Source organism: Catharus ustulatus, chromosome 1, assembly GCF_009819885.2.
Source record: "Catharus ustulatus isolate bCatUst1 chromosome 1, bCatUst1.pri.v2, whole genome shotgun sequence".
NCBI lineage: Eukaryota > Metazoa > Chordata > Aves > Passeriformes > Turdidae > Catharus > Catharus ustulatus.
The window spans coordinates 86,604,192-86,616,348 of NC_046221.1; the positions used below are offsets into that span (position 1 = coordinate 86,604,192).

Below are 12,157 nucleotides of genomic sequence, written 5' to 3' on the forward strand. Positions count from 1 at the left end.
CAGCCCTCTGATGACTTTAAATATGCCTCTTACCCATGGATGAATAATCTAAGGAACTGATTATGCCAATGTAGTGTTTAAAAGTGGGTGACCCTAGCCTTTAAAAACAAAGAAACACCCTTAAAAAAAAAAACAAAAAAAAACAGTGTTGTTTTTTTTTTTTTTCTAGATGGATTGTTCCGCTAAATCAACATGTTTTCAAAACTGAAAGGAAAAGCCCTCCAGGGGTGAATACCATCTCGCGTGGGCTCAGGAGAAGGCTCGGCGCTCAGCTCCCCATGGCAGCACACCCCGCCTATGCTCGCAGTGAAATGAACAGCTTTAAAGAGAGTCCCTCGTCACTGCTCCAGGCACAAAGATAAAGCCACGGGCTTATGTAACTCTCTTTTAAAGGAGCCTGATCCTTGCGCTCACCCTCTGGTTTTGTGAGTTAGCGCTTGCTTTGGGGATCCGATTCCGCCGCAGCCATCCAGGCTCAGCTCCTGCATCCTGCTCCTGCATCCTGCTCACCTGCAGTGCCACAGGTACGTGTAGGTCTGCTTGGGTTTTAGTTTAAACTCCTGCCTTTTTCTCCCAGAAACGCAGAACAAATGCTGGCGAGGTGTGACTCAGCATGTTCGGGAGACTTTCATTTTATTTGCAGGCAGAGTGCAAGCTCATTTAAATGCACTTGGGGGTTGCCTTTTTCCCTTTCTATTTCTTCCTTTCTTTTTCTGTTTGTGATGATGTTTCAGAAAGCTTTTATTTTCCCTCCAGAGGTGGGGAAGACCTCTGAGAAGGAAGACTCAGGAGAGTGTGTTGAAGGTGATGGTGCCACACTGCAATAGCTGTATTTTTACTGGCTGTAGATTCAAGTAGCTGAAAATTAATTCTTGTTTGCTCTTCCATTAAATTCTCAAGTGCTTGCAGGTGGAAATGGTGGTACACCAAGGCTATGGGTTTTCAGATCCTCCTAAAATAATAGCTTTGATAAGAGGGGGAAATCAATTTTTAGGTAATGTTTCAATAGCATCTTAGAAATGGAAAAAGATGCTGTTTGTATGCACTACAACAGATGCAGAAACACTGAAGTGTCTTGCCTATGCTACAGAGCTTGTGAGTCTCTATGGCTGATAAACCATACAAGCCACTGCTACCCCTCAGAGTCTTGTATCTGGAGATGTTTTCATCAGTAAATATGTCTACATCTTTAAATATTTCATGTTCTATGTGTTGCTTTACATTTTATCAGATAGTATGAGATGTTTTCAATTAAAGCCTTCGGGGATATACTGGTAAGGGCATTGTATTTGTGTTTCTGGAGTTCTGAAATATGTTTCTTTAATAGATAATCCCTGCTTTTGCAATATTTTTTAATTTAGTCTAATTAAAAGGAAACAGTTTGTGAATGGAAAATTAGTTATGAGCTTCTTCCTATAATACATTTGCACTGTATTTTGCCTTATATGCTCATTTATTCATTCATTTTTTCCTGGTAAACTTATTTCAAATTAGAAGTCATATATATGAGACCACAACATGTAAGGAAAAAAAGGACACTTATGGGATTGGTTTATTTAGAAAAGGTAGAGTACTAGTGTAGATACGTACCTAGAGATAATACAGCTTTCAAATATGACACAGCTTGTCTTGAACTGATCTGCAAGAATGAAATCTCCTCATATCTGCAGTCTAGCCCTGGTGATACTGCTTGGGAGATTCTAGGTTTTAAAGTCTGCGAATCGAGAATGTATTGGCCTCTGGAATTCTCTCCAGTTTTTCTGGCTGCCAAGTTATCTGTTGGCATTCCTAAAGGTGTTCCTTTACTGCCACAAATCTTTAAGTCCCAGTTGTCCAGGGACAAGTTCAGTAATCTGCTTTTTTTCTCTTTCTCTCTGTATTTTTGACACAGTCAAATTTGAAGATCCTTTTTTCTTTACTAGCAAAGTTTCTGTGGTAACATACATGATTTATCTGTAGAGAGATTGGGCAAAGCTTTATCTAAATTCTTTCTGTGTTCTTGAATCATTTGTAGATGCTCTGTGAATATTCAAAGGAGTTATTCAGGTCTGTTCACTCAGTTGGTTAAACTAAGCTTGATGGCAGAAAATCATTAACTTGAGTCCAAGGAGCTACATACAGATGTGTTAGATTCTGCAGGTACTTTTTGACCTTTGTGATTTACTTTTTTATTTTCATTTAAGCAATAGTTTGAAAAAAATTAACCATACCCTACTCTTATCTTCTTGATAAAAGATTTGGCTCAACTTTAAGCTTTTGGATTTTATGTTCAGTTTTGTTTTTTCCTGTCTTGGAGTTCTAATGCATTCTTTATTTAATATTCAAGAAATACAGTTTTATACTCTGACTTGTGCTGGTACATTTTTCTTGACATGTTTCTTAAGTATGCTTTTTCAAAAGTCTGCAACATCTGAGGCTAAAGCCATTAGAAAAAGGATTTATTGACACTGAAAATTTCAGTTATGTAATATTTTAAGTCCCTGGATGAAAATATAATGTGTAATTATATCTTTCTACACAGTAGCTGTTGTTTTTTGTGTTTCAAAATGCTGAGTCTTGTATTAAGCCTTACTGTCTACTAAAGACATTCTTGACACAAAATACACATGATGAAGAGTGGAAGGACTGGCTTTATTGCTATGTAAATAATTTGTGATGTTTGCTCTGCTGCTTGCTCATAACTTTGTTTTTACTGCACTACTCACTGTAGGGCATGGAAATCCTAGCATGCACCAGGTCCCTGCTGAAGACTTCATAACATGAGAAACTCTAACAAGAATCTTATTTATGTTAAATAACCTAACGGGCTTATTAACTAATGCTTCATTTTAGATCAAGCAGTAATGAGCATGTTCATCCTATTACTGTAGTGATTAAAAAATTCAATAGTGGGTGATACCTGATGTCTTCTGATGTTTTTCAGTGTGCCATGCTTTGGTTTTCTCTACTGGATATTTTTTATTCTTTAGCGTCACACATGGCCAATGAATCGAGGCCCTGCCCATGTGATATTGGGGACAGGTTTGACTATGGAGGCCGTGGGCAGGAGGTACAAGTTGGGCACATCAAGGCGTATGTCTGCAAACCTTCTGCCAGCACTGACAAAGCTGTGATTGTGATTCACGATATATTTGGATGGCAGCTCCCAAACACCAGATACATCGCTGATATGCTAGCAACTAATGGATACATGTAAGAAATACTACTCTTGTCAAAGTGTCTTTTTAATAAGAAAGTTTGTTGAACCATTTTCTTTCCTCATATAAACCATACAAACACAAATAATATCACAGTCTTTCCTTACTCCTTTCTCCAAGGAGCTTTCTGGTAAAACAGTGAAAGAAGTCTAAAATAATTGAGTACTCTCACCATAACGATGTCTTATAGTTAACAGTCTTAGTACAGTAAATTCACGAATACAAGCCGCACTGAGTATAAGCCGCATCCCTGGGTGTTGGCAAATATTTCGTTTTTTGTCCATAAATAAGCCGCACCTGAATATAAGCCGCTCTGTCGTTCGCAGCGAGGACCTGCGTGCAACAAAGTTGCCAAATAGTAACAGAATGGCGGCAGGGCGGGGTCTACTGGCTCAGCTAAGGCTGTGCAGGCTCGGCCTGCTAGGGGCTGCTGATGGGGCCAGGTAGCCCAGCCTGGCGCTGCCGCTCGGCGGGGCCACTGGGGGCCAGCTGCCGCTGCCACTGGGCTCGGTCACCATGGCCCGGCGCTGCCCTGTGGTGGCAGGCAGGGATGGAGCCCCCCGCCGCCTCCCCGAGCCGTGGCAGGGGCGGCCCGGGTCCCCCCTCTCCTCCCCGGGCCACGGCAATGGCGGCGCGGGGCCCCCCTGTCTCTCCCCTGGGCTGCGGCAGAGGAAGGAAGGAAAGAGCTCTCCCTCCTCTCTCCCCGCCCCCCGTGCTGCCTGCAGGCAGCCAGGCTCCACCTGTGGTGCAACAGAGTAGCAATTTGTAACAATCGCAAAATGCCGACTTTGCAGCAACTCAGCTCGGCGCTCTGGCTGGCACTTCTGAGGTTGTAAATGTCAGAAAATTATTCACATATTAGCCGCTCCTGAGTATTAGCCGCATTTCCGGTTTAGGAGCAAAATCTTAGTCAAATTGGTGCGGCTTGTATTCGTGAAATTACTGTAGGTAAGTGCATAAGAAGAGAGGGGAAACAGAAAATTTTCCTATTCTGCATCTTTCATCCTTCATGAGCCTGAAGCAGTCTGCTTCCTCCTTTCCTCTGTGCAACTTGGCTGTTGTGGTAAAAATTCCAAAGAAGCTGAACATCTTTCTATGAAGGGAAAGTGTATTAGCTTGTGCCAAATAGAGAAACAAATTCTCAAATATGTGAAAAGCATATTGAGTATCCTCTTTCCTGTATTACTGGGTTAGTGTTCCTTCTGGGATAAACATACATATCGTGTAAATTGTAGTTTCTTTGGTTTGGTTTTGGATTTCTTTATTTAAGTATGGTAGGAAACCACCAAGAATTTCAGTTACAGTTAACAGTTTATCAAATTAAGTAATGAATTTTAACAGGGAAAAATGTAACTGGAAATTATAGAGTCTTCTTATCAGATGTAGAATATCTTTGAGGATTGCTGGTAAAATGCTTTGGTATGGGTTAAGTTCTATGTATTCAGCAAAAGGAATTTGATGTGTAGTACATATGGTCTTCCTTTTAATCCTTTTCCAGTATTTTTTCATGGACATAAAATATTTTTCATTTTTCTTGCAGAGCCATCTGCCCAGATTTTTTTGTGGGACAAGAAGCTTGGAAACCTTCTAACGACTGGGCAACTTTCAATGATTGGGTGAAAACACGAGATGCCGGCAAAACAGACAAGTACAGCCATTGTTCCTTGTCCACTGAGGGGACATCCGTGTTTCATAGGAATTTCTACCTCAGTAAAAATGTAAAATTAGATCCTAAATTATTAGCGGGTCAAATATAGCTAGATGTCCACAAACAGAAATTTCATGCAGCTCATGGGACAAGCTCGTGGTTATGTGAGTGGTGCTTTATGGATAAAAATAGATATCTGAAGAATAAAAGTGCCCAGTGTTTGTACATAAAGTAGAAGCAAAATTAATGACTCAAAAGAAAAGAATCAGCAATGGAACTCACTTAGGCCACTTGGATCCCTCAGGAAGGAAAATTCCATGGATTTTAGATAGGGTGCTAATACACACACTGTATTTCTTCTGCTCCTCATCAGATCACAGCTAGTTCAAAGCATACTGTTTTCCCACTTTTCTGTATTTTTCCCATTTTTATCTGACACATAGCTTGATTGCATAAAGTAACAGCTGATTTAGAAAAAATAATTTGAAATTTGCTTCCACAATTTTATAAAATTTTGTCATCCTTGTGAGAGATACTTTGCATGTAAGTCACATTTGTGATAACAGGATGCTCTTGAACTGGCTGTGTGTTCTCAAACTTTTATTTTTTTAGTCTATATGATAACTGCTGCTATTTGTGAAATTAACTGGACTGCTGTTCATAAAGTCACCTCATGTCCTAGTAACAGTCATCTAGGAAGAATGATTTTCTCTTTTGTCTTCTCACCCGGAGTTTGTCTTCTATTTTAGAAATCAATAATAATATAGTAGTTTTGTGGCCAGCAGCCAACAATCTGGACCACCCAGTTGCTCTCACAAGAGGAAGGGGGAGAGAATAAGGGAAACAAAGCAAGAAAACTCATGGGTTGAGATAAAGACAATTTGATAAGTAAGGGAAAAACCAGGAGTGATGCAAAGACATCCCAGAAGCAGACTGATGCCCACCCAGTCTTTGAGTAGCAACCACCAAGGAGGCCAGAGAAACAGGCTAGAGCCTTAATTCACTTTCATTTGCGTGTCTCAGAGAAGTTGATGTCGTCCTCAAGTATCTAAAGGACCAATGTGGTGCAAAGAAGATTGGTGTCATTGGGTTTTGCTGGGGTGGAGCAGCAGTGCAACATCTGATGCTGAAAAATCCTCACTTAAAGACTGGAGTGTCCATCTATGGTAAGCCTGAAATACCTGCTGCATTCTGAGCAGAATACCACTGCAGGAAGCAATTCTGTAGGGCCGTTGCTGTAACAAAATTCAGTGTGACATCTAGAGAACAAGGTGATTTTACTACAAATTATCTATAAGTGATTTGATTTTGCACACTCATATTTTTACACTTGAGTGTACCCAGCAAGTTCTGTGTATTTAAAGAGTGGCATGACCAGGATGACATTTGTGAAGGGAATGCCAAATGCCACAGCCTCACTATGGCTGAGGTTCCTCTTGGCTGGTGATGACAGAAGGGCTTCTGGGCATATCTTTTACATCTTTTAGACAATGGTCCCTCATTACTAATAGGAAACATTTTTTAACTCTCTGCTTTAACCCTGTACTCTCATATATTACTCAATGCATTCATGCTGCCTTTGATACTTTTCTTATTAACTTCTGTACTTCTACAGAGCCCAGACCAACTTATATTAATTAGAGGTGAAAGCAAATTGAAGGTATTTTTCCAGAAAGATTATTGGGATTGTTTTGCTGCATTGATATGCTGCTCAGTTGAGTTGATTCAACAGTGTTACTTGCTAATATTTTACTTTTTTGTTGTAGTAATCTCAGGAATAAAAAGAGCAGGCAGGGTGGCAGCTGGTTAATTCTACTGTAACATTTATTTAAATATGTTTGAATAGTCAAAATTGCAATGTCAATTTGTTATGAAATGATATCAGTGTAAATATATGTACACTTAAATTGTTACCATGTATGTGGAATGATGAAAATTTACAATTATCTTAAAAATGGTTTTCCCAAGCCAGACATGAGCAGTTCCAAAGTGTCCATCTCTCACAGAACCCTGTCTCTGACAGTGGTCAGAAGCAGTTGCTTAAAGCAACCCCCAAAAATGGGACAAGTGTAACAATTCTTTCCTGATTTTTTTCCCACCGAACTGATCTCTGGTCTCTTTTACACAAAACAGATATTATCTTTAATGAGACTGCAAACATTTCACAACAAAAGGGACTTTTAAGCAAAGTGTGTTAAATTCCATTACAGACTGATCAGCTGTAACTGATGAAAACGTTCTGAAGTTTCACTGTATAAATTTTGTAGTGTTTTAGCTACTTTAGGTAGCATAACTCATTGTATGTATGTTTTCTTCTTCCTTAGGAGTGATCAGCCGTTTTGAGGACAAACACAGTTTGCTGCATCCTACCTTCTTCATTTTTGGCGAGAAGGATGACGTTATTCCATTGGAGCAGGTGAGTTTCCTATCACAGATATTTGTCTTTTTAATGCTTTTCATGCTTGTTTTGTAATTTGGTTTTTAATGAAAACAAAGTAGAAAACTAATTTGCAGTCTTCTTTCTCTTTCATTATTTCTTACAGTATTTCTGCACAAATTTATGTTGTTTATTCCCAAACCAAAAAGTTTTACCATGACACTAAAAAGAATTTTTGTTTCTGTTTGAAAATTTGGACGATTCTCATCAGTTCCTAGGAAAAGAGCAGGACTCCAAAGAAAACCTTCTGACAAATTTAAGATTGGAGATGCTTTTTAGTGATACCAATGGTCCATAAAATCTGCCTGTTCCAATGGAATCACTTGTTACAGGAGAATTAAAAAGATCCTGTGGCTATCCTTTTCCTTTTTCCACTGTCCTGCAGAGATTGTCCTTTCTGTCACTCTCTCAGCAGCCTTTCTCTGGAGCCTTAGTGGGGAGTCATTGGAGAAAGATGATTATCTGCCAGGGGGAACAAAGGGAAACATGTTTTTATTGAGTCATGTTGGCTTTAACTTTCCTAGCAAAAATTCTGATCACTTTGAACTGCTGATTTTGTCTCTGCCCCTCCTCCCTCGACTTCAAATTAATTCAAACTCTTGCCCCATTTTTTTTTTTATGTTAGGTCTATCAGCAGCAACTCCTACAGTATTTACTATTTCTCATGATGCTGAGCAGTAGGGTTTTTTTACCCTTACAGGTATTCAAAGTATTTCATATTACTTTTTTTTTACATTTTATACAGTTACATGCTGGTATTTTATTGGGGGAAAAAAAGCCTAGTTAAATAAAACAAGTGCAGTAACAGAAATGCATTTAAGTATAAAATTAGTAGAAGAGAAAACAGTGGCAAGGATAAATTATGTCTTTCAGAAAAGTAGAAAATGAGGACAGTTTTGGGACTGTAAATATAGAACATGTTAGCTGTGTACTCAGCCAACATAGAATGTTCTGTGTTACAGGTCACCTCGCTGGAGCAGAAGCTTAAACAAAACTGTAAAGTTGATTATGAAGTTAAAATTTACCCTGGACAGACACATGGGTTTGTGCATCGCAAAAGAGAAGATATCAATCCTCAAGACAAACCTTATATTGAGGAAGGAAGAAAGGATATGATCAACTGGCTGAATAAATATCTTTAGATTAAATTAATGGCATTAAACAAAATCAATTGTTGTAGGAAATCAGAAAATAATACAGGCTATATTGCTTAAGATGTTTTTACAACCATAAAAATATTTTGTAAAACTCTTCTGCAATAACACTACTTATTTGCTCTTACCTTCTAAGTAGGGGCTTAGAAATGATTTTTCAAATGCTGAAAGCTATAAATGTAAAGCAGGTTTTTAACACTGGTCTTGTATATTTTAAAATTATTAGAATTTCTTATTGCATATTTTCCAGCACCTGAAAGTTTAAATTTTTTATATCAATGTCAACACTATTAAAAATCATTGAAACTCTGCCCACACTTGATAAATTCTCTCCTTAAAGCTGTGTTTAGCGTTGTTTAGCTGTGAGATTTTCAGCTCCAAGATTTTCAGCTTTTAGGTAAATATAGTTCTGGGTTGGAAGGCTGGGAGATTTTCTTGGAAACAGAGTATCCTATTCAGAATTAGTGAAAAGGGAGCTAGAAAAGGGAAAGAAGTGTATGTGAGCAGAAAGGGAACTGCAAAAAGTTGGGAACCATGACTGAAGTGAAGAGGTTAGAGGAAACTACATAATTTCACTATTATCTTGATGCAAATCCTTCATCTCTCATGGTTTCATGGTTGCCCTACCTACTGAACCTAATTCATAGTTTAATCTAAACCAACCTCCAACATTACTTCCTCACCTCCACAAATCTTTCCTTTATCTTCAGGTTTCTGTCCGCTCTGATTTTATTGGGTATTGGTAAGGCACAGCCCATTCCTAGTGACTGGGGGAACATCACCCTGTTTCAGCTCCTTTGGACCCTCCCAGTGTAATTCCCAAAACCATGTGGTGAGGTCCTGCCTGTATTTGTGATGCTGAAGGAATAGATGTGGCTAAAATACTGTCCTGAACATTGCCTATTTTCCTCTCAGGCAAATACATGTGAGCCCAGGGAGCTTTCACAGAATATTGCCTTTCAAGTTGCAGCCCTTCTGTGGTTTCCACTGATCCACAACATTCTTTATTTTTTAGTTTGCTGCTGCCAGCCATGCCTGCCAGCTCCCTCAGGAAGTCACATTCCCTCTGGCGCTTTTCTAGCTGGGGGCCTAAGTAGTCTGTGGTGGAGTTGTAGCTGCATGTCTGTCTGAACTCCATGGTCTCTCTTTGGAGTCTCCCACCATGTGGGTCCCACCTCAGGTCCCAAATCCCCAGCAGTGCTTCAACCACCCTTCCATTTCAACCCCCTTCTTCACATCATTCCTTCCCTCCTGCAATGCACTCTGTATGTCCCATGAGAAGATGCTTCTGCAGTGCACTGGTTGGTTGATATCAAAGAAAATCTCCTACCTTTCAAAAAGATTTCATGTGGATCTCTGAGGCAAAAATACAAAATCTTCCTCTGCTCCTTGGTTCATGCCCCTGGTCAGTAAGTATTGCTGTTCTGTGGTTTGGACACTGCACATTGTGTTTCCATCTTCTTGCTCAATGATTTCAGGAGAGATGAGCCTTCAGTTCTTACTGGGTGCAGCCAGTGCAGGGAAAGCCTCCTCAGGTCTGCAGGGCGTGGTTTCCATGCTAGAAGAAATAGACCCTCCACACTGGAGAAGCTCCATGATGCCTCCCCTGATCCTCCCTAGGGCTCAATCTATGCAGATTCCCAGTGACTTATAGACAGAGGGAAGGGCCAGACAGTGACTTCTGTGCTTCCTGCCAGTCCTGGCATGGCTCTCAGAAGAGGAGAAGTTTCCCGGGAGAGAGCTGCAGACACCTCCATGCACTGGCACAGGCACATCTGACGTGTATGCCTGCCCAGCTCTAGGGAATGGGAACATAACAATGCACAAACCTTCCTAGAAGGAAGCAATGTAGGCTTGTGGTTCAGGTAATCTGTAAAGTGTAAATTCAGTTCCCAGCTCTGGATTCATGCCAAATTTATCAGGGTTGCTATGAGAACAGAGAGGGATGATGAAACTGAACTCTCTACAACTATTTCCTCATTTGGATTTTAAACAAACGAGCCTTGGTTTCTCTGAAGGTAATGTCTTGGTTGGCAAACCTGTCCAGCTCAGTTTTTATGTGAGTGAACAGATGTCTTAGGAAATATGGCTAAGTGTTGCCAATTTCCCCCTGAGATGGAGAAAGACTGTAAAACTAAAGACCATGTTGCCAAAATTAATTTTCCTTGGAGAATTCAGTCTCTTGCTGTAAGAGAGGTGTTGTATTTTATTATATATGATTTTATAGAAAAAAAAAAAGGTGCATTAGAAAAAGTTATTGCTAGCAGTTCAAGGGACATTATCCTCTACTCAGCTCTGGTGAGGCCACATCTGGAGTGTTGTGTCCAGTTCTGCCTTCCTCAGTAAAAGAGAGATATGGAGTTCCTGTAATGAGTCCAGAGGAGGGCAACAAAGTTGATGAGGGGAGGGAACCGGAACATCTCTCTTACAAGGAGAAGCTGAGAGAACTGGGCCTGTTCAGCCTCAAGGGGAGATGGCTGAGGGGACCTCATGTGTGTCTGTCAGTATCTGAAGGGAAGGGGTCAAGAGAACAGAGCCAGGCTCTTCTTGGCGGTGCCAGGCAGTAGGACAAGAGGCAATGGGCAGAATGTATGGGAAGTTCCACCTGCATATGAGGAAGAACTTTACTGTGCAGGTGACGGAGCACTGGAGCAGATTGTTCAGAGCAGCTGTGGAGTCTCCGTCACTGAAGGTATTCCAAGACTGGATGCAATCCTGTGCAATGAGCTCTAGGATGACCCTGTTTGAGCAAGGAGGTTGGACCAGATGACACACTGTGGTCTCTTCCAACCTTACCAGTGATTTTGTGATTCTGTAAAATACACTAAGATGAAAAACTCAGAAAACTCAATGCTGGCACAAGCATTTTGATAGCATCTGTTATCTTTAATCAGTTTAATATTGCACAAGCTTAACTTCTACTCCAATTTGCTTACCTTTTTACATGCTGAATGGGAGCTTTTTTATGAGTTTCAGTTAAATCATTATGGCAACAGATTTTAATCCACAAAATGCTTCTTCCACTCTGTTCCTTTTTCTGCATTGCTCACGGTCAAGTTCACATTTATTTTTGGTTGGTTTTTTTTTCACTGTGATGTCTAAACCAGATAGCCACTGTTTTATCTTGTTAAATTTTCTCAGCTTCTTTGACTCCTAAATTGGAATGGGCCTTTAGTGCAGAGGCCATTATCAGCAAAGATGAAGAAATGCACTCCTGCTTCCCTCACACTCCCCACCGGACATACATACATAGCAGTGCCAATATTCCCATAAAAGACTGTACACTCATTCACTATAAAAAAATGCCCTCCACCTTCTGGCCTGCAGGCAGGAGGGGCATCTGTGCTTTATCGTACATCATAAGAGACTGTGCACTTGCTTTAAAAATATGTCCCTCTATACAGCACCAACTGGATGGATGTGGGGAGCAGCTCTTCCTCAGCTGCAACCTCTGACTCCAAGGAACTATGCTGCTAGGTCTTGAAAGGGCTTTTTTGTCTTATTTTTTTCTTCAAAGCCGGCCCTAGGGAAAGAGCTGAATGATTGCTATGCTGGATTAGTGAGGCTTCAGGGCCAGAAGTCTGACCAGAATTTGAACTTGATGGAAGTTGAAGAATTGATGGAAGATGTGATAGAGATGACGACACCAATAGATTCAGGTCCAGCTCATCTGAATGCCTTGTTGTAATCCATTTTTGCCACATTCACAGTTTGCTGTTTA

At 40.3% G+C, this 12,157-nt stretch overlaps 1 protein-coding gene across 2 annotated transcripts; it reads left to right on the forward strand.

Moving 5' to 3' along the window:
* The first annotated feature begins 233 nt into the window (after window positions 1-233).
* On the forward strand, window positions 234-8,747 carry LOC116999912 (carboxymethylenebutenolidase homolog). 2 transcript variants are annotated; one of them, XM_033067038.2, is made up of 7 exons: window positions 234-524; window positions 2,015-2,139; window positions 2,970-3,192; window positions 4,738-4,845; window positions 5,869-6,011; window positions 7,170-7,261; window positions 8,245-8,747. In XM_033067038.2, exons 3-7 carry the CDS (start codon window positions 2,978-2,980, stop codon window positions 8,422-8,424), a joined length of 738 nt encoding a protein of 245 aa, XP_032922929.1. In that variant the 5' UTR covers window positions 234-524; window positions 2,015-2,139; window positions 2,970-2,977; the 3' UTR covers window positions 8,425-8,747. The 2 variants fall into 2 exon arrangements, with proteins under 2 accessions (XP_032922929.1, XP_032922938.1); XM_033067047.2 differs by lacking the exon at window positions 2,015-2,139.
* The last annotated feature ends 3,410 nt before the right edge of the window (window positions 8,748-12,157 follow it).

What these genes read in the sequence shown, in the direction of transcription:
- LOC116999912 (XM_033067038.2), top strand. Translation starts at nt 2,978, where the DNA reads ATGGCCAATGAATCGAGGCCCTGCCCATGTGATATTGGGGACAGGTTT. An exon ending in CTAGCAACTAATGGATACAT is followed by an intron (nt 3,193 to 4,737) that starts GTAAGAAATACT and finishes TTTTTCTTGCAG; the next exon opens with AGCCATCTGCCCAGATTTTT. An exon ending in GATGCCGGCAAAACAGACAA is followed by an intron (nt 4,846 to 5,868) that starts GTACAGCCATTG and finishes TGCGTGTCTCAG; the next exon opens with AGAAGTTGATGTCGTCCTCA.